At 43.7% G+C, this 23,502-nt stretch overlaps 1 protein-coding gene across 3 annotated transcripts in view; it reads right to left on the bottom strand.

Moving 5' to 3' along the window:
• NME8 (NME/NM23 family member 8) overlaps positions 1–23,502 on the bottom strand; it is a 150,313-nt gene that overhangs the window by 49,099 nt on the left and 77,712 nt on the right. For all 3 annotated transcript variants that reach the window (XM_075586638.1, XM_075586639.1, XM_075586637.1), the window contains exons 12-13: positions 9,432–9,539; positions 7,724–7,872 (exon numbers count right to left, since the gene is read on the bottom strand). In XM_075586638.1, the coding sequence (XP_075442753.1) occupies positions 7,724–7,872; positions 9,432–9,539 (257 nt within the window). The remainder of the gene's footprint in view (positions 1–7,723; positions 7,873–9,431; positions 9,540–23,502) is intronic.

Raw genomic sequence — 23,502 nt, 5'->3', positions numbered from 1 at the left:
GCCATCAAGGGCCACGCTACCGGACACCCGCCAGGGCACGGGTCAGAGCCACCAGACAACTGTGAGTACAGCTACCCCTACGCTGCATGTTGCAGGACACCGCTCGGCATCATCTGAGACAGACGCCCATCGCTGACACAGGTAAAAGACCGCACGCCACACGCACTGGCTAAAGGCCTACACACACCTACAGCATGGCAGAACTCAGAGCCTCACCAGACATCACGCAGGAAAGTGATCACTCAGACACAGAGACCGCTGCGCAACTGCAACAGGTGCAGGCGGACGCAAGGCCCAAACGGGCAGTCACACTGACACAAAAGGCCTGCGAAAAATATGAGACTGACATTGAAGCGCACCGCGCTAAATTAGAGTTGGCCGGGGAAACAACCACACTTGGGATACGCAATGTCGCCGGCGCCGGCAATTATGTACAACAGCTCGAGCAGGCAATAACTCAATTAAAGATAGATCACGCACGCTACCAAGAGCTGTCAGAGGCATACGTCACTTACTTGGCCAGGGCTAACACCGGCGAAAGCCTGTAAGAAAGGGACTTACAGCATAACATTGACTTGACACGTGACAGCCGCGTGCGAACCTCTATCACGGAAGCCGAGACTAAGAGGAAAGACCTTTTGCTGGAAACCGCATCGCAGCGCTCAAGCACATCCAGGCATTCTTCAAGGTCAGCAAGATCAGCGCGATCTAACATGTCCAGCGCAAGCACGAGCGCTACCAAGGCGCGAGCCACCGCAGAGGCCGCACGCGCCAGGGCCGAATATGGTCGAAGAGAGGCAGCCGTAAGGGCAGAAAAGGTGCGCGTAGAAGAGGAGGAGCAGGCCGCCGCTGCTGCCAATGCGCGTAGAAAGGCCGAATTAGACACGGATCTAGAGGCTCTAAGCAAAGAAGAGGACGCCGCTGCCGCCATAGCCCAGGCCGAAGTCTTAGAAGCAGCCGCGAGACAGGACGGCGGGGAGCTACCGTACAGACGGATAGCCTCAGAGGATCCAATCCAACGCACTGAAGACTACGTAAGGAGCCTCTTCAGTGTAAACACCAGCGCGCCATCTGTACACGGAGGGAGTGACTCCACAGACACCAAAGACTTGCTAGGTCCACAAGGAGAAGACGCTGTTCCTTCAATGGTACATGCTGCCTGGGATAGCCACAGCCGCAACAGTGATCCACACGCCAGCACGCACACGGATGCACTACAATGGGTTCGCAATCCAGGTACACCCACACGGGAGAACACAGTCCCTCACACTGACCAGCAGTCATCACGCCAAGGAAGAGGCGACCGCACAGACCCTCCCAGCAACTACCTCAGAACGGGACAAACACGCCGATGCCTCAGGCCTGACAGACATAGCCAAGTACATGATCCGGCGTGACCTGGTGCAAGCAGGACTCATCAGCTTCGACGACCGCCCTGAGAACTACCGGACGTGGAAGTTCACGTTCAAAGACACAATCAACAGCTTGGACTTCTCAGCGAGGGAAGAGCTCAACCTGCTATTCAAGTTCCTGGGGAACGAATCCAGGGAGCAAGCGAAGAGACTTCGGGCGGCAAACGTGCACCAACCCCAAGTAGGTCTTGACCTAGTGTGGGAAAGGCTGGAAGAGTCCTACGGCAGCCCCGAAGTGGTCGAGGATTCGCTCTTCAAAAGAATCGACAGCTTCCCCAAGATCACAACTAAAGACTACTCGAAGTTACGAGAGCTCGGGGACCTGCTGCAAGAACTGGAGTTCGCAAGGAAAGACCATTCCTTAATAGGTCTCAACGCCCTAGACTCAGCTCGTGGAGTGAGACCCATCCTGGAGAAGCTACCCTTCAACCTCCAAGAAAAATGGATCTCACAAGGCTCCAAATACAAAAGGGAGAAGCAAGTCGTCTACCCCCCATTCTCATTCTTCGTGAGCTTCATCCGCGAAGCGGCAAGGTCAAGGAACTATCCCAGTTTTATCTTAGGTGCGCAAACCACGTACAGTGCAAGCAGCCTGAGGAACGAGAGACCAGTGACGAGATATGGTAACACCCAAACACCCATCTCAGTCCACAGGACGAACGTGCCTCCAACGACCCAAACTACTCCCGATCAGTCGGTCGCCAGAGACAAGGAACCAAGGGACCTTAACAAAGAATGCCCTATACACAAAAGGCCGCATCCGCTTAACGAGTGTATCGGATTCAGAATGAAACCCATAGAGGAGCGAAAGAACTTACTCAGGGAATGGGGAGCTTGTTTCAAATGTTGTGCTTCCACAACTCATTTATTCAAAGACTGTAAAGAAGAAATCAAATGTACAGTGTGCGAAAGTGACAAGCACGTGACATCATACACCCAGAGGCGCTGACATTCCATCAACTCAACAACCCATCCTCCATAGCGGAGCATGGCGGGGAGGAAGGAGAAGGAGAGCCAACATCCGTCACATCTCAGCGCACCGAGGTTTGCGGAAAAGAAAGCGACAAAATGTCCTGCTCCAAAATATGCCTTGTCACAGTGCACCCCCAGGGACAACCTGAGAAGGCTATTCGGATGTATGCAATCCTCGACGACCAAAGCAACCGATCATTGGCGAAGATGGAGTTCTTCAACTTGTTCAACTTACAAGTCAATGCCTCACCCTACACCCTCAGAACCTGTGCAGGGTCAACTGAGTCAACAGGGAGAAGAGCAAGCGGTTACGTCATATGTTCAGTGGACAACAGAGTGAAGATAGCTCTCCCCACACTCATTGAGTGCAACCACATGGCCACAAACAGGGACGAGATTCCCACACCAGACGTGGCACGCCCCACCTCAAAGGAATAGCCAACCACATCCGGCCGGTAGAACAAGGCGCCAAGATCTTGCTGCTGCTCGGCAGGGACATCATGAGGGTACATAAAGTCCGTAAACAGCATAACGGACCCCACAACGCGCCATACGCCCAAAGACTTGACCTAGGATGGGTGATAGTAGGCAACGCGTGCACCAACAAAGAGCACGGGCAAGACTATGTTGACGCCCGCAGAACGGTGGTGACAGAATGTGGACACACCTCTCTCTAAACCATGTCTTGGCCATCTCCAAGTGACCGAAGGGCCAAGTGAAGAGAAAAGACAAGGTCATACCCCTGAGATCAACAAAAACATCCTCGCATCGAGGGGATGTGACAATGGCCTAGGATGCTCAGCAGTCCAGACAGCTAAGGATGATGAGTCGATTCCACCGAAAGAAGAAAGTAACCTCCCAAAGGTGACCGACAAAGGGATCGTCCAAAAGGCAATAAACGATCAAACAGTCCTCTCGCGAGCAATGGCACGACTAAGATGTACAGTTGTTCCTCTCCACAGAGTATCAAGTGACAAAGCAACCGGCTGCAACGGCTGGCATAGCCGCAAAAGATTGCGCCCCACAGGTGAAGCCACAAGTTCAAAAAGACTGTCCTCTCACACGTCTAAAAAGAGACAGCCACAGAGACATTTCATAAAGGGATTTACTAGGGCAAAAGAGACTGTTCTTCATTACGTCCAGGGAGACAATAACCTCCCGATGGCAGTCAACAAAGAGACACAAAAGCGTTTAAACTACGTGGAGATGTTCTCGTGCAAAAGAAATGCACCGATGACTTACGGTGCACAGCGTTCCAAACAACAAGGGACGACAAACAAACACCATCGAGGGAAGATAGAGGATTCCCGAGGTTAACAGTCAAAGAGCTCTCTAAAGACGAACTAGGCAGTTGGGTGACTCCGCTACCATTCCATTCACCAAAAAGACGCCTCCCGAACAATAGAGAACATGCCATCTCTAGGGTCACTTCGCACCTCCGCGACCTAAAAAGAGAACCAGAGACCAAAAACAACCTTGTGGCCTTCATCCAGAAGATATTCTTTACCGGCCACGCAAAGCCAGCACCTCTAATGGAGGAAGGTGAAGAATGCCGGTACCTCCAATCATCTGGGCCCTACCACCCTCAGGAACCCGATCAAATCCGGGTAATGTTCAGCCCCAGCACTCAGCTTCAGGGAGTCTCTCTTAAAGACGCCCTCTTTACTGGACTAGATTCGACAACCAGTTTTCCAGAAGTGTTGTTCCGCCTCTCCAAGGAGCCAAAAGCCATCTCCTTCTGCCAAACGCCAGGTGACAGAGCGACAAGCTGCCACGACTGGCATACCTACAAGGGGATGCACTCTGTGTGTAAAACTACAGAGACAAAAGACCGTTCTCTCACAAGGCCAAAAGGAAACAGTGCCAGAGACCTTTACACAAAGACATTGTGGTGCAACCAGCAAACCTGGAGCTGTGAATCCACCCTGCATCCTTTGCCAAAGAACCTTGGCCAAGGCACCTTGATACCAGTGATACCGGCCGGTGTCACATCGCTATGTGGACATGGACTCTTGCATTGTTTGAGAATGCAATGTTATTTTTGTTATGCATTGCACATATGTTCCACATATTCAAATTATATAGTGGTATCTCCAGATACCAGACGGGGAGTGTCCTGGAACTAGATTCTATATTCCCCTGTCTCTCCTTTAGTTTATTTTAATTAAATTAATTTATTTTAATTAACCCATCTTTACACTATTAGTTGAGTGCCCACACTAGGTCTCTTTTTCTTGTTCATTGTTCGGAAGGTATATTTATATACAGATGTTCAAAATTAAAGCAATAATTGAAACAACCCTTTTGTATGAAAGTACCTCAAAGGCAGAAAACTCTAGATGTTTTTCTTTTGCAATTTGTAATGAGGTATATAATCATGATGAGAACGCAGAAACTTCCATATTACATACACGTGTACTGTATATATAAATGACAGTAGATAATAGACACACATGCATAAAAAGTAGAATATATTATATATATATATTATATATATATATATATATATATATATATATATATATATATATATATATAATATATATTATATATATATACTTATTAAGGTTATGGTGGGTAAAAAAAGTGACAAAAACCCTCCACAGTATAGCATACAGCAACTGTAAATATTCCTGTATATTCATTTGCATGTCTTAGACAGGTCTGCAACCCTGTCTTTCACCATTATTGCCCAGCACACAGCACTTCCACTGCAGCAAGGGATTCTGGGAAATGACATGCAAATGAGCACACAGTGCCACCTTTTATCTCAAGCTCACATTACATGAACAACCCTTAGCCAATGCATGCTGTTTTAAACACAGCTTTTAAGCAAGGCTTGGGAGATGCAAAGCCAGTAAACCCACTCACAGACATGTTTCAACATTGATGGGTATCATCAGTGTCAGGTTGGTACTGTGTGCTCATTTGCATGTCATTTCCCAGAATCCCTTGCTGCAGTGGAAGTGCTGTATGCTGGGCGATAATGGTGAAAGACAGGGTTGCAGACCTGTCTAAGACATGCAAATGAATATACAGGAATATTTACAGTTTATATATATATATATATATATATATATATATATATACAGTGTTCGACAAACCTATACATTTGCTCGCCCCGGGCGAGTGGATTTAACCCCCGGGAGAGTAAATATTGGCCCAAGCAGCACACGTTTGGTACTAGGTGGCGAGTAGATTTTTTTGTGTGGCGAGTAGATTTTTTGGTGATTTGTCAACCACTGTATATATATATGATAAAGAATATATATATATATACTTATAATATATAATATATATATATATATATACATTACCGCATAGCAGCAAAAAGGAGACAGCACTCAGGTGAATGAAAATTAATGTATTAAATACAGCACATAACATTTCGAGTTATGTGCTGTATTTAATACATTAATTTTCATTCACCTGAGTGCTGTCTCTATCCTGAAGCTAGGGTCACGTGTTGAGGTATGAATAGCTTCAGTTAGCTTTAACTCATGTCTTCCCTCTTCCAAAGCATGACAAGTCCTTAATGTCTTTCGTAACTTTATTGCAGGAGTAGAAAACACAGGAACTTTTAGGTGTAGTGTAGGCAGAGAGTGCTTCTCTATGTGGGACGCTTCTATGAGGTTAGACTATGGTAAGAGAGAAAGGCCTTACCAGGGGTGGATGCAGACAGGTCTTTACTCACTGTGATCTGGGGTGGAAAAGGAAGTGACAATGAATGCTGGGTAGCAAGATAGCCTGGAGACAGACCATCTGTGGGCAGAGCAGAGGGGGAGAAAGCAGACCAGCTCATTTGAGGGAAAGGCTGGGGTTGCTATAGCAGCTCACAGAAATGTCTGAGGGAGCTAGAACATATAACAATAATGTTGCATCTCTGATGCAGCAAGCTGCTGGGACAGGGGAAAAGGACAGGCAACTGAACAAGGGAGAAATGGATACCATAAACTATATATACATATATATAAGCACACACTCAAATGCTGTATATAGATGTACAGTATGCTGGGTAATCACCGACGAGAACGAAAAAAATGACATGGGTCAGAAAGCAAAAAAAAAAGTCTGACATCACAAAGGGAACAAGTTAAAATTGCAGTGGGCCAGACATATTACAAGAAGAAATTACCATTGTTTGATCAAGATGATACTCAACTGTATTGCAAGAGATATCATAAGGCAAAGATGATGACCATAAGTAAAATGGGAGGATGAAATCAGAAAATGTGTAGGAGCAACGTGAAGAAGAGAGGCTTGCAACCGCAATACTGTATCTGGAAGATCTTTGGGGGTGGCCTTCATCCAGCAGTGGATCGACAAGTATGATATGTGTGTATATGTAAATGTTTCTATTGAGAATATAAAAAAAATGCTTACAAGTGTAGCAGGGTAGTCCTCCGCACCTCTGAGGGGAGAGAGAATATCCCCTGTAGGAACATGATATCCTCTGGAGACTGGATGTTCAGAACCGTCGGAGACTGCAGAGAAGTTTGGGTCCAGGGAGCCAGTCAGGCTGCCCAGGACTAGGGCAGAGAACCCAGTAGGCCCAAGTTAGGCCCTGAGCCACCCTGGCTGAGTACTGTAGGGATGGCCATATCTCAGAGACATTCCTGGTATCTGATTGCCAGCAGAACGAAGGAGCAGGACGAACAGCATGGGAGGATACACCAGGCTGAGGAGTACTACTGCGCAGCTGCTGGAAGTAAGGAGCGAGGGGGATATTGTTGGGAGGCCCCGCTACGTGGGATCATGGATACGGCTCCTGTTACCGAAGGATGAATCCCTGGCTACACAGTTGTAACCACGAATGTACCCACGTGCACCACCAAATACTCCAGGGAGGGTAGTTCTGCCCTCACACACATTCAGGGTTGCCTTGCTGGACACATAGCTTGCTGGAGTGCCCAAAGGAGAGGGTACAACCGGAACCCTTAGGGGGGGTATTTGGGTATATCATGGTCTGTGTATTCTGTTGTTATTGTTATTACTGTATGTGTATCAGGAGGGACCTGCTGGTAAAGAGTACTGTTTATCACTGTTGTGTGTTGTGGTTATTTGCTGTATATGTTCCCGTGAGGAGCCATCCCGCCTATGTGGTGATCCCCACGGGTAGAAGCGCTGCACCTCGCACCCCCAAGCTCCCTATGAGCGGAGGCCCAGGAGGCCTCTGTGAGCCTGCAGGTTAGCACCCTAACGCAAGTAGCATACAGTTTTACACCAGCAAACAATACTATGCATCCCAAACTTAGTGCAGTGAGGTCCCTTTGCTGGATTATATAGTAGTGATGCGTCTGGTAGAATTTTACCACTTTGTCTGTATTAATATTGTTTACCTTTATGATCCATAGCATCTGGTTTGATTACTGCTAAAGTATTCTGCACTGGAAAGAAAAACTTAAAATCCTTTGTAGCATCATCAGGCGTTGAACTCCCATGTAGTTGGTTTATGGATACATTTTCCACTGAAAACGCTGCACGTAAACTAAATAGTAAATGAAAAGAAAAATGTCATGGTATATGGTTGTAATTCTAATAAACTCCTGTAACCTATTTATTGCACTAAGCATACAAAATTAGAAGAAAAAACCCCCCACAGAAATCTTAGTTTGTAAGATTTTCAGGACAGTGGTATTTTCCCCCAAATACATTTGTTTCATTCACTCACTGTAATATACGGTAACTCTGTGTATTCTGCAACGGATATAGCTGGTCCTGTGTAAATGAAAGTTATACATATGTACAGGTACAATAGGCGTTCCTCTTAATTTTCACCTACCTTTTTATGACGTAGAATGAAAATGAAGTGTTAATCACAAAAGTTGTTGGCAAGCACAATGAAAAGTCACACTATCCTGCAACATTACACCTCAAAGTGCACTTATTTATCAGTGTTGTGTGTATGTAGGTAATGTATTGATAACAACTTTTTAACCGCTGTTAACGATTGGTTGATTTAGGAACTTTGGCTTTAATACCTTGATGTACAAGGTGTAGGGCTGAGGATAAGAGGCCCACACCATGGAGAAGGGAGTATGAAAAGGAGGAGGCAGAGTGAATGGTGGATTCTGATTTTACAGCTACAGTAGCAAAGGAGGCTGCGAAGAGTCTGATATGTAAAGGCATACAGTAGCTCAGGTGAGATTACTTAAGCAGTCTGCTGCAGCAAGGGAGACTGACAGCCAGAACCAGAGTTGCTACTCCTTCACATGACAAATACAGGCATAGCCTGCCACTTGTGTATGTGTGTATGTAGGGAATACATTGGTAGAGTTAGGACCTCTATTACCCCGACGTAGAAGATGTAGGGCTGAGGGTAAGATGCAAAAAAGATTGCTACAACCTCAAACTCATGAGGAGTGCTTGGTATGTAGGACAGGAAAAAGTCTCTGTAGATGAAACCTGTGAGGACCCATGGATGCAGTGCTGCTCTTCCTCTGGGCATACTAAAAGATGTAATATTATGAATAGGGTATAGGAATTGAAGAGACCCAAAAGGAATGGAAAGCAATAAACGCCTGTAGCACTCACCAGTCGTGAGAGCGGAGCTGGGCAGCTCACCTGCGGTACAGGGGGGGTGGACGAGCTTACCCAGGAAGAGGAGAGATGGGGCACTGCATAAGGATAGCTGGCTCGGGGAGGAGGACGTCCAGGGCCGTGGCATGCCAAGAGAGTGAGGATGGCCCAAGGCGTCTTGCTTATGAAACCAGGAGAGAGAGGGTGACTGGAGGCGTAGTGTGCCTGGAGCCAGTGGGGAGAAAGGAAGACACTGGGCGCAAAGCAATGCCCGCCAGTCCAGGGAAGGGTGGTAGGCAGCATGCTGAACCCAGTAATGATGAGGCAACATAGTCAGATAAAGCCCCAAGCGGAGCAGGCATAGATGATTCAGTGCTAACGTGAAATTATGGTAGCGTGTGGGCTAGCATTCTGACTTTACAGCTAGTTGGGATTAGTTAATTAGCCTGCTGCAGTGAAGCAGGCTTAAAGTCAGGGCCGGAGTTGCTACTCCCCAAAACAACAAATATAGGCTTCCTCTTTAAATACCTGACTGGATCTTTCTCCCTTGCCTCTTCAAGAATCTTTGGACCTAAAAGTTGCCTCCAGCGCTGGACAGCATTTTCTCTTGACAAGCCCAGCGCAAGAACTGGGCCACTATAAGAAAAAACAAAACAAAGCCTGCCTTATAAATTAACATGTTATCATTTCTCAGTCAGACGTCCCTGCCCTGAACAGCTTGATACAGTATATACAGTTCAATCTGTTTCCCTGCCTGAGATACAAGGAGATAAAGGAACCTGCTTGAAGGTGAGAAGATGCTGACACCATGATTCAAACTGGGTTCACCTATCTCAAAGGCACTGACTGTGACTATTAAACAAATACATTCCCACATTATTATAAAGTATCCAGCATGTACAGTATCTCGTATGACAATAACATCTCTAGCGCGTTATTTTTGTATTAATTTAGGCTGCCTTTTGCAACCCTGCACATACAAAAAAATACCTTGTTATTGTAACTTTCAGTGGCCAAGTCAGTCGATGTAAAATTTTATGAGATTTCTTCCCGCTGGCACTATATGCGACTAAAATTTGCCACTGCATTTAGAATACGTGTTGGGGTCTATTATCAAAATTTCCCTGCTGCAAAACTGGAGCAAAAGTGGTGCAAAAAAATTGTACCGTGTTTACAAAAGTAGAAAGTCCCATTGATTTTCAAGAGGAATTGTTTTCCATAATAAATCTGTTGCTACATTTTGCTCCAATTTTCTCCTGTTTTGCAGCTGAAGAATTTTGATAAATCATAGACCGTGGCAAAGCTAAAGCTTATTTCCTGAATGATGGACATAGCACCTACTGTACACAACCAGACTTACAAATTCAGCAGTATTAAGGATGTGCAAACTGTCCAGGAGTTGGGTCTCAAATGTTTTCACAAAATTTGTAGAAATGTCACAATTTTGCGAAAATTGTGCAGAGGGTTTTTTGTTTTTGTTTTAAAAGGGCAATGCAAATATCTCCTTTTTCCTAAGTTTACCAAAATGACGAAATTTTTGTAAACGTTTTCATTAATTTTCTTAAAAAAAAAAAACTAGGTTGCATGATTGTTACCTGCACGAAGGTCATTTAACCTTACACTTCAGGGTAATAAACCTAAAAAAATGTTTGGGGGGAGGAATATTGCTGTGCATGTATTTTAAGTATATAAGACATATCTTTAAAGTATAAGAGAATTGTACTGTGTAAATGATAGGGATGTCCTGTCTGTATAATGGGCAAGTAGCAGGTATAGAATCCTGTCTACTAAGCAGATGTTTAAGTCCCCGCTGTAAAACAGGGGGTTAAATTATAAAGTTCTGTCTGTATACTGGACTGTCTTTTGGGACCCTATATCAGTATATTTAGATAAGGTTATATTGCATTAAGATACGTTTTCTTTATAAGCTAATTATGGGTAATAAAGTAAAATATTGTCTGGAAGTGAGCCTGACAAAAAAATAAAGTACAAGATTAACAATAACAATAAGAAATGTGTTAAAACTGATAAGGAATGTGCTGCAGCCTGTGTCAAAATTGCATCTTTTAAGTGCTGCCAACTGAATTTTTTTTTATATATATAACTCTCAAAATGCATAGTTGCCCCCTGCCCCTATGGCATCGGGACAATTACCATTTCCATAGGTAGCCCCAATTTACCCCAGTGTGCCTGTTCTATAAAAAGCCTGAGCCCTTAACCTTTCCTAGGTCACAGGCTCTGAGGCAGTCTCCGATAAAGAAGTTCTTATGGCTTCATGGGGAACCCGAAGCAATAGGCTCCCTAGACCACTCCCTATTGATATGCCTGCCAGGCAGATCGGTACGGATGGGGAAGAGACGGACTCTGGGTAGGAATGATCCTCTGTCAGGGACCGTTCACGGGACAGGATTTATCAGAATCAGATACTGACACTGTGGCACAGTTTTATGCAGGTCTGTCAAACAACGCTAAAAGAGGAAGAAAAAAAAATGTGTTATAACTGCTGTATTTATATTTAACATAACGTAAGTGAATAAGGAGGAAACAGCAAGTATATTTGCCGATTGATTATTGGAGATAATATAGGCATATGGAAGAATTGAGGAAGTAGAGACGAGTACAAGACCATTTATAGTGGCGGCTTTTTTTTAAAGGTTTACATGCAGAAATTGGGATGAGAGTAGAGGAAGTGTATTGGTTGGAAGCATAAAAGATTGTCAGACATTGCTACTGTGGTAGAGAATGAAAAAATAAAAAATAAAGAGCAGGGAAGCTAAGGAAGCAAGGGAAAAGAAAGGACAGGAAGTGCTATAATTGTAAAGAGACATAATATTTTGCCAGTAATTGCAGTGCAGCCCCTAAGAAGAGAACCAGAGAATTTTTTTAGTAGAATATTTTTGTCTAAATTCAGACGGGTCTTTCCCGCCGGTATTGAGACTCTCAAGTATTGTAAATCTTAGTGGAAAATATGTTTTGTGTGTAAATTCAAGGTAGGAAAATTAGTTTTTCCCCAGAATGTTTTATTAAATTTTATAAATATGGTAAAAAGGTTGATTGAGTAATCCCTGTGTGCTTGTATAATCTGAGTGAATCCTAACTATGTGAAAGTTTTATGTGCATTGAATAATATGAATGTCGGTTTATTGTATATATACAATTATTATCTAGATACTTGCAAGTGTTTCTGAAATAAGAACATAATTAATTGCTCATGTTAAGTTTAAATTTTAAAGGTGAGAAACACCCCCACTATAACACAAACTAATCAATAATGGGAAAGGGAGAGTTTGACTGGTTATTGAGAGAAGGACAAAGAATGGACAAAATGTGAGAAAAAGGAAAAAAAAAATTATAATTCAGCCCGGTCACTGGTATATTTTGAGGATTTATTCGTTCTGGCCAGACGATGATTTCTTAAAACCAGAAAGACATCCTTTTCCAACTTCTCTATTTCTATGTCAAGAGAGAGAGAGGGAGAGAGAATCAGAATAGCAGCCCAGACAGCCCCCCTTCTCCAGTTGAAAAAATGTGCGGAGATACATTTGAGACACAAAAGTTAACCGAAGCTCTGTAGCTACAAATTAGGTTTAACTGTTTTATTAATATACAGTACCGACACACTTTATTCTCGCTCGGCTAGTCCCGCGAATTCGGGTATACCCGGGTGTATTCAGGTTTCTGATCATTTTCTGCCGGAGTGCATTGCGTTATTTTCCCGGCAGGGATTTAAGCATTTTATTCCGGCTGGCTGAAATACTGCAATGCCGTGTAAATACACATGGGGGCGCTTGCGAGCTGTTCTCTTTGAAGCCGTCCCCTATAATGAATTGTAATGCAGTATATATACTGTATATATATATACTGTATAACAATAACCCTATAAGCCCTAACATACAGTACTGTACACATACAGTACTGTATATGCACATACATAAATGATACTACTGTATGGGCGGCGGGGGCGAGATGTGTTTGCAGCAGAGAGAGATCCGTTGCTCTCTCTCTGCGCAAACATCCGCACATTAAAAATTATTTTAAATACATTTTTATTGATAGTGTACATGTGCAGGGGGTCTCCGGAGCTGAACCGCGTTGGTTTCAGGTCTGGGGACCCCCTGCTCCCCGAGATACAGCCCCCTTTAGGGGGTGCCGGTATCCCTCTGCTTGGTTTAAAGGGCCCGACCACGTGATCGCGGCCTGTAAACCAAGCAGAGCAGAGGGATACCGGCACCCCCTAAAGGGGCCTGTATCTCGGGGAGCAGGGGGTCCCCAGACCTGAAACCAGTGCGGTTCTGCTCTGGGGACCCTCTGCACATGTACAGTATCAATAAAACACATACAGTATACAGTATAAATAAACACTCGTTCTTTACCTTAGCGGCTATGCACTATGGTAAAGAAGCAGCATTTCTGTATTTTAATAATATTGTACAGTGAGCAGGGGGTTCCCTGAGCCAGAAATTAATGCTCAGGGACCCCCCCTGCTCCTGCTCAATATTATTAAAAATACAGAAATGCTGCGTCATTACCATAGCGGATAGCCGCTAAGGCAATGAAGGGGTTAACCCACCGTGCCCGCTTTATTGTGGGTAGTGGGGATGGGTGAGGGGGGTATTTGGCCCTTGGTGTGAGTTTAGGACTTGCGGGGGGGTTGCGGGTGCACTTAACCCCTTCACGACCGTAGCAGTTAATACCGCTACGGTCATGAAGGTGTTAAGCCCTCCCGCTACCCCCCCGCAAGCCCTAAACAAGCACCGTTGGGGCTAATACCCCATTCACCCACCCCCGCTACCCACAATAAAAAAAATACACACACACAGCAGCCGCCAAAAAATAAATAAATAAATCTAAATAAATAAATAAATAAATGACAATAAATACATTTGAAATACATTTTTATTGATAGTGTAGATGTGCAGGGGGTCTCCGGAGCTGAACCGCGTTGGTTTCAGGTCTGGGGACCCCCTGCTCCCCGAGATACAGCCCCCTTTAGGGGGTGCTGGTATCCCTCTGCTTGGTTTAAAGGGCCCGACCACGTGATCGCGGCCTGTAAACCAAGCAGAGCAGAGGGATACCGGCACCCCCTAAAGGGGCCTGAATCTCGGGGAGCAGGGGGTCCCCAGACCTGAAACCAGTGCGGTTCTGCCCTGGAGACCCTCTGCACATGTACAGTATCAATAAAACACATACAGTATACAGTATAAATAAACACTCGTTCTTTACCTTAGCGGCTATGCGCTATGGTAAAGAAGCAGCATTTCTGTATTTTAATAATATTGTACAGTGAGCAGGGGGTTCCCTGAGCCAGAAATTAATGCTCAGGGACCCCCCCTGCTCAATAATATTAAAAATACAGAAATGCTGCTTCATTACCATAGCGGATAGCCGCTAAGGCAATGAAGGGGTTAACCCACCGTGCCCGCTTTATTGTGTGTAGTGGGGATGGGTGAGGGGGGTATTTGGCCCTTGGTGTGAGTTTAGGACTTGCGGGGGGGTTGCGGGTGCACTTAACCCCTTCACGACCGTAGCAGTTAATACCGCTACGGTCATGAAGGGGTTAAGCCCTCCCGCTACCCCCCCGCAAGCCCTAAACAAGCACCGTTGGGGCTAATACCCCATTCACCCACCCCCGCTACCCACAATAAAAAAAATACACACACACAGCAGCCGCCAAAAAATAAATAAATAAATCTAAATAAATAAATGACAATAAATACATTTGAAATACATTTTTATTGATAGTGTACATGTGCAGGGGGTCTCTGGAGCTGAACCGCGTTGGTTTCAGGTCTGGGGACCCCCTGCTCCCCGAGATACAGCCCCCTTTAGGGGGTGCCGGTATCCCTCTGCTTGGTTTAAAGGGCCCGACCACGTGATCGCGGCCTGTAAACCAAGCAGAGCAGAGGGATACCGGCACCCCCTAAAGGGGCCTGTATCTCGGGGAGCAGGGGGTCCCCAGACCTGAAACCAGTGCGGTTCTGCTCTGGAGACCCTCTGCACATCTACACTATCAATAAAAATATATTTTAAATGTATTTATTTATATTCATTTATTTATTTAGATTTATTTATTAATTGTGCTGCAGCTGCAAGTCCTAAACTCACACCAAGGGCCAAACACCCCCCTCACCCCCAATAAAAAAAATTCACGCACAGCAGCCCCACAATTAATAAATAAATCTAAATAAATAAATAAATACATGAAGAGAAATAAATATACAGTATACTGTATATATATACTGTATATATATACAGTATATATATAATAACAATCCCTATACATATACAGTATATACTGTGTATATATATACACTGTATACACATATATATATATATATATATATATATATATATATATATATATATATATATATATATATATATATATATATATATATATATATATATAGACAAATGGAGACCAGGGGATCCTGATAGCCCAAAAGAGACAGCACACTGCAGGTATGGTATCAAAAAAGTGTATTCAGTAACACAAGACCGCGGTCTCCATTTGTCTACATACTCCTTATGGGACAAGCATCTGCCTCCTGCTACAAAACCGTGAGTGCTAATCTCCATACCTAACTATATATATATATATATATATATATATATATATATATATATATATATATATATATAGATAGATAGATATAGATATATAGATATATAAAGTATACAGTATATATACACACATGATGAACCAATATACAAATACATGTAGAATGGTTATCAAAATCATACTGTCCTACAGATAACGCTTCTCTATACAGACAATAATAATAATCCATTTAATAATCCTAACTGATTTTACAATATAAAACATAACATTCCAATCCACACAGTACATTGCATTTACATTGTATAAATGATGCATAAAATCTATGCACCATATACATTCTGCAAATGAATGTTAACAATATAATTGCAAGCTACTCTACCAGTAAATACAAACACTTCCAAACAAGTCAACTATTTTAACCAATCAAGTAAACAAAAATCAATATATACTGTAAGTACCAACCAGAAAACACAATTTAAAACCAAAGCTAACCCTTACAATACCAAGGATTACATCTATCTAATTGTAAAAAACCTTATATTTTATACACAGCATTGCAATAAACAAAATACATGATGAACAATACAGTACATTCCCTGTATCTCCCTGCCTTCAGTGTAATCTGTTTAAAGCCCCCTCCCCCCTAATGTTTCTGTTAAACAGATTACACTGAAGGCAGAGAGATGTAAAGGCCTAAAGCCCCCTCCCCCCTAATGTTTCTGTTAAACAGATTACACTGAAGGGAGAGAGATGTAAAGGCCTAAAGCCCCCTCCCCCCTAATGTTTCTGTTAAACAGATTACACTGAAGGGAGAGAGATGTAAAGGCCTAAAGCCCACTCCCCCCTAATGTTTCTGTTAAACAGATTACACTGAAGGGAGAGAGATTTTACAGAAACACACATTAGGGGGGTGGGGGCTTTAAACAGATTACACTGAAGGCAGAGAGATGTTTCTGTTACCAGTAAATCTCCCTCCCTGCATTGCTAACCACCCTCACCCCCTACCCACATACCGTTACCCCCCCCATCCTGGCCATGGCCCCTCCGCTTCTGCAAAACAGACACAAAAATTAAAACATACAAAGTAATGTCCCCTAACCCCTTAATCACCATAGCGGTTATTAACCGCTACAGTCATGAAGGGGTTAACCCACCCTCACCCACCACTCGGGATGCCTACATACCCTCCCACACTAACCCCCCCGTGAGGCCTAACCACCCAGTCAGTACCCACAAGGGAGGCCTACCCACATACCGTTGGGGAAACACCCCACCCCCAGTACCCACAATAAAAACAGTACAATGACCCACAATAAACAGCATTATATTTATTAAATACATTACCCACCCCCTGTGCCCCCCCATAAATACAAGATTTATCCTTTTACATACAGGGTTCATAACGCAGTCCCACGCTAGTCCCCGGTGGGCTGGAAGGGCACCTGGACAGACCTACAGTTTACCAGCAGCCCTTTTTACACAGGTTCTGGAGGCCTGCTGGTGGATCCTGCCAGCACCATGGCACCCAGGTGGTCTCCTTGGGTCATAATTGGGTCTCCATGGTAGGCCCAAGGATGTCTGGAAGCCCCGGGTCAAACCCACAGGTGTCTGCGGGGCCTCGGGTGGTTCCCTCGGGGGTCTGGGGAACTCACGGGTGCTCACTACGGGTCCGCGGTGCCCCCACAGAAGTGGGACCACACATCATCATCCCCGCATCTACGGGTCGGCGGTGCCCCCACAGAAGTGGGACCACACATCGTCATCCCCGCACTAGTACAATAATGTGCAAAATAACTATTATCCAGATATGGATAATAGATTAATTGCCCATTATTAAAAACATTAACTAGCATATACAAATAAATAAAGTACTACTGACCTCATCAATACGAAGTGTCCGTTGCCAGCAAAATCCTTGTCTTGTCCACAACATACATAGCAAATACAAAGCCAATACATTGCAATTACATTCAGATATCAATTAACCCCTTAAACACCTTATCAGATAATAACCGCAAAGGTGATTAAGGGGTTAAGCCACACAGGCCCGATACCCACCCTTCACCCATGAATTTGTACTGTGGCTTCATCATGCAACTATATATATATATACTGTATATATATATACAGAGAGACAGAGAGAAAGAGAGAGAGATATATACAGTATATATATATATATATATATATATATATACACACGTTATATACACACCCATGATAAACCAATATACAGTACAAATAAATGTAGAAGGGTTATCAAAAGCATACTGCCCTACAACCAAGTAAACAAAAATCAAAAGCCAATACATTGCAATTACACTCAGATATCAATTAACCCCTTAAACACCTTATCAGATAATAACCGCAAAGGTGATTAAGGGGTTAAGCCACACAGGCCCGATACCCACCCTCACCTATGAATTTGTACTGTGGCTTCATCATGCAACTATATATATATACTGTATATATATACAGAGAGACAGAGAGAAAGAGAGAGAGAGAGAGATATATATACAATATATATATATATATATATATATATATATATACACACACGTTATATACACACCCATGATAAACCAATATACAGTACAAATAAATGTAGAAGGGTTATCAAAAGCACTGTCCTACAACCAAACACTTCTCCATACATACACACTAAATTAAAATCAATTTCCTTTAATATTCATAACTGATCTCTCAATCTAAATCATCACTAAACCTCTGAAAAGCCATTAAACAACTTACATTCCAATATAAATGATGCCTAAATATCTATGCACCATATACATTCTGCAAGTAAACAAAACTCAATTAGCAATCATTATTTACATCCCTAAACAATTCACACTACAGTAGATCCCGAGCAATAAAACCATTAACAAATTCACGCCTAGAGCAGAACAATTAAGCCTTTGAAAAAATATAAGTACCGACAAAAATACAACCTTTACAAACCAAGCCTATCCATGACCTTCCTCAAACACACAATACAATACCAAGGAATACATCTATCTAATTTTAAAATACTTTAAACTCACAATAAAGCATACTGTAGCAGCATACACAAAATAATTTAAAACACATCTAATCCAGCTTTTAGAACAACATCATTTCTTACCCTGTACTGTACTGTATGTATATATCTCTCGAGACATATATACATACATACATACAGTGGCAAGAAATGATATACCACAAAAAAAAAATACACATGTTTGTTAAAAAACCTTTTGAAAAAATTAACAAGTTAAATAAAATACATTTCTTTACTGTAGTTCACTTACCATTACTTGCCCCCACCGACTCCCGTTGCGCAGCTTACTCACGAACCAATCCACGATCAGGAACCCATAAAATAATAAACCAGAAAATAATAAACATTAAACTAAAAATCCAAACCAATCCACGGGTCTTCTATCTGTAATCCATCTTCATCTGTGTTCTTCTTTCTTCTATCTCCTTCCAGCGGGGCGGGGTCTTCTCCCCGTCTGCGGCCACGCCCTGGTCTTCTTTCTTTCCCGGAGGTCCTTCCTCCGCGGCGACTGGCTTCAAAATGAGACGACATAGGCTTTTAAAGGCCTATGACGTCACATTTTGCGTCATGGTTTCTACGGTCCTGACTGGACCGTGAAAACCATGTGTTTTGGCCGACAAAAAAAAAATTATGACGTCACTTAAAGGGAATGAAAGCACAGCCAATCAGAATGGCTTTGCTTCAATTGCCTTTAAGATGACGTCATGAAAAGGCACATGGCCGCCCTCACATGGTATGGTAGCCAATCAGAGCGTGGGAACTCCATCCCTACTCTGATTGGCTACCGTACCACGTGACAGGTTTTCATTGACGTCACATCCTTTCTCCCCCAAGCCCCTGACACATGGTATACCAGAGCCATATCTGGATAATAGTTATTTTGCACATTATTGTACTGTAGGTGTTGGGGGGGAGGGTGTATGTATTGAATGTATAGGCCAGGTTTATTTTTTTTACATTCAGGGTTTGATTCCGTGGTTTTGCGTGGGGCCTCTGGAGACCACCTGTGGGTATCCTCGGGTATCCCAAGGGTATCAGGCTGGTGGTTCCATGGGTGACACATGCGGGGATGATGATGTGTGGTCCCACTTCTGTGGGGGCACCACGGACCCATAGTCTGCGGGGTGACGATGTGTGGTCCCACTACTGTGGGGGCACCGCCGACCCGTAGGTGCGGGGAATATGATGTGTGGTCTCACTTCTGTGGGGGCACCGCGGACCCGTAGTGAGCACCCGTGAGTTCCCCAGACCCCCGAGGGAAGCACCCGAGGCCCCGCAGATCCCTGTGGGTTTGACCCGGGGCTCCCAGACATCCTTGGGCCTACCGTGGAGACCCAATTGTGGCCCACGGTGACCCAAGGAGACCACCTGGGTGCCATGGTGCTGGCAGGATCCACCAGCAGGCCTCCAGAACCTGTGTAAAAAGGGCTGCTGGTAAACTGTAGGTCTGTCCAGGTGCCCTGCCAGCCCACCGGGGACTAGCGTGGGACTGCGTTATGAACCCTGTATGTAAAAAGATAAATCTTGTATTTATGGGGGGGCACAGGGGGTGGGTAATGTATTTAATAAATATAATGCTGTTTATTGTGGGTCATTGTACTGTTTTTATTGTGGGTACTGGGGGTGGGGTGTTTCCCCAACAGTATGTGGGTAGGCCTCCCTTGTGGGTACTGACTGGGTGGTTAGGCCTCACGGGGGGGGGGTTAGTGTGGGAGGGTATGTAGGCATCCCGAGTGGTGGGTGAGGTTGGGTTAACCCCTTCATGACTGTAGCGGTTAATAACCGCTATGGTGATTAAGGGGTTAGGGGACATTACTTTGTATGTTTTAATTTTTGTGTCTGTTTTGCAGAAGCGGAGGGGCCATGGCCAGGATGGGGGGGGTAACGGTATGTGGGTAGGGGGTGAGGGTGGTTAGCAATGCAGGGAGGGAGATTTACTGGTAACAGAAACATCTCTCTGCCTTCAGTGTAATCTGTTTAAAGCCCCCACCCCCCTAATGTGTGTTTCTGTAAAATCTCTCTCCCTTCAGTGTAATCTGTTTAACAGAAACATTAGGGGGGAGGGGGCTTTAGGCCTTTACATCTCTCTCCCTTCAGTGTAATCTGTTTAACAGAAACATTAGGGGGGAGGGGGCTTTAGGCCTTTACATCTCTCTCCCTTCAGTGTAATCTGTTTAACAGAAACATTAGGGGAGAGGGGGCTTTAGGCCTTTACATCTCTCTGCCTTCAGTGTAATCTGTTTAACAGAAACATTAGGGGGGGAGGGGGCTTTAAACAGATTACACTGAAGGCAGGGAGATACAGGGAATGTACTGTATTGTTCATCATGTATTTTGTTTATTGCAATGCTGTGTATAAAGTATAAGGTTTTTTACAATTAGATAGATGTAATCCTTGGTATTGTAAGGGTTAGCTTTGGTTTTAAATTGTGTTTTCTGGTTGGTACTTACAGTATATATTGATTTTTGTTTACTTGATTGGTTAAAATAGTTGACTTGTTTGGAAGTGTTTGTATTTACTGGTAGAGTAGCTTGCAATTATATTGTTAACATTCATTTGCAGAATGTATATGGTGCATAGATTTTATGCATCATTTATACAATGTAAATGCAATGTACTGTGTGGATTGGAATGTTATGTTTTATATTGTAAAATCAGTTAGGATTATTAAATGGATTATTATTATTGTCTGTATAGAGAAGCGTTATCTGTAGGACAGTATGATTTTGATAACCATTCTACATGTATTTGTATATTGGTTCATCATGTGTGTATATATACTGTATACTGTATATATCTATATCTATCTATATCTATCTATCTATCTATCTATCTATCTATCTATCTATCTATCTATCTATCTATCTTTCTATCTATCTATCTATCTATCTATCTATCTATCTATCTATCTATATATATATATATATATATATATATAGTTAGGTATGGAGATTAGCACTCACGGTTTTGTAGCAGGAGGCAGATGCTTGTCCCATAAGGAGTATGTAGACAAATGGAGACCAGGGGATCCTGATAGCCAAAAAGAGACAGCACACTGCAGGTATGGTATCAAAAAAGTGTATTCAGTAACACAAGGCCGCGGTCTTGTGTTACTGAATACACTTTTTTGATACCATACCTGCAGTGTGCTGTCTCTTTTGGGCTATCAGGATACCCTGGTCTCCATTTGTCTATATATATATATATATATGTGTGTATACAGTGTATATATATACACAGTATATACTGTATATGTATAGGGATTGTTATTATATATATACTGTATATATATCCAGTATATATATACAGTAAACTGTATATTTATTTCTCTTCATGTATTTATTTATTTATTTAGATTTATTTATTAATTGTGGGGCTGCTGTGCGTGAATTTTTTTTATTGGGGGTGAGGGGGGTGTTTGGCCCTTGGTGTGAGTTTAGGACTTGCAGCAGCAGCACAATTAATAAATAAATCTAAATAAATAAATGAATATAAATAAATACATTTAAAATACATTTTTATTGATAGTGTAGATGTGCAGAGGGTCTCCAGAGCAGGACCGCACTGGTTTCAGGTCTGGGGACCCCCTGCTCCCCGAGATACAGGCCCCTTTAGGGGGTGCCGGTATCCCTCTGCTCTGCTTGGTTTACAGGCCGCGATCACGTGGTCGGGCCCTTTAAACCAAGCAGAGGGATACCGGCACCCCCTAAAGGGGGCTGTATCTCGGGGAGCAGGGGGTCCCCAGACCTGAAACCAACGCGGTTCAGCTCCGGAGACCCCCTGCACATGTACACTATCAATAAAAATGTATTTCAAATGTATTTATTGTCATTTATTTATTTATTTATTTAGATTTATTTATTTATTTTTTGGCGGCTGCTGTGTGTGTGTATTTTTTTTATTGTGGGTAGCGGGGGTGGGTGAATGGGGTATTAGCCCCAATGGTGCTTGTTTAGGGCTTGCGGGGGGTAGCGGGAGGGTTTAACCCCTTCATGACCGTAGCGGTATTAACTGCTACGGTCGTGAAGGGGTTAAGTGCACCCGCAACCCCCCCGCAAGTCCTAAACTCACACCAAGGGCCAAATACCCCCCTTACCCATCCCCACTACACACAATAAAGCGGGCACGGTGGGTTAACCTCTTCATTGCCTTAGCGGCTATCCGCTATGGTAATGAAGCAGCATTTCTGTATTTTTAATAATATTGAGCAGGAGCAGGGGGGTCCCTGAGCATTAATTTCTGGCTCAGGGAACCCCCTGCTCACTGTACAATATTATTAAAATACAGAAAGGCTGCTTCTTTACCATAGCGCATAGCCGCTAAGGTAAAGAACGAGTGTTTATTTATACTGTATACTGTATGTGTTTTATTGATACTGTACATGTGCAGAGGGTCTCCAGAGCAGAACCGCACTGGTTTCAGGTCTGGGGACCCCCTGCTCCCCGAGATACAGGCCCCTTTAGGGGGTGCCGGTATCCCTCTGCTCTGCTTGGTTTACAGGCCGCGATCACGTGGTCGGGCCCTTTAAACCAAGCAGAGGGATACCGGCACCTCATAAAGGGGGCTGTATCTTGGGGAGCAGGGGGTCCCCAGACCTGAAACCAACGCGGTTCAGCTCCGGAGACCCCCTGCACATCTACACTATCAATAAAAATGTATTTAAAATAATTTTTAATGTGCGGATGTTTGCGCAGAGAGAGAGCAGCGGATCTCTCTCTGCTACAAACACATCTCGCCCTCGCCGCCCATACAGTAGTATCATTTATGTATGTGCATATACAGTACTGTATGTGTACAGTACTGTATGTTAGGGCTTATAGGGTTTGTTGTTATACAGTATATATATATATATATACTGTGTATATACAGTACTGTATATATATATATACTGCATTACAATTCATGAATTTATGCCATCTGGTGGACACGCGAAGCATTGCAGCCTATTAAATCCTGATCATTATCATTTAACAGATCAGGCCCCCGTCAGCCAGGCATG

The sequence above is a fragment of the Ascaphus truei genome, chromosome 2 (genome assembly GCF_040206685.1).
Source record: "Ascaphus truei isolate aAscTru1 chromosome 2, aAscTru1.hap1, whole genome shotgun sequence".
Taxonomy (NCBI): domain Eukaryota; kingdom Metazoa; phylum Chordata; class Amphibia; order Anura; family Ascaphidae; genus Ascaphus; species Ascaphus truei.
The sequence above is the reverse complement of the archived record's forward strand: the minus strand, read 5'-3'. Positions and strand labels throughout refer to the sequence as shown.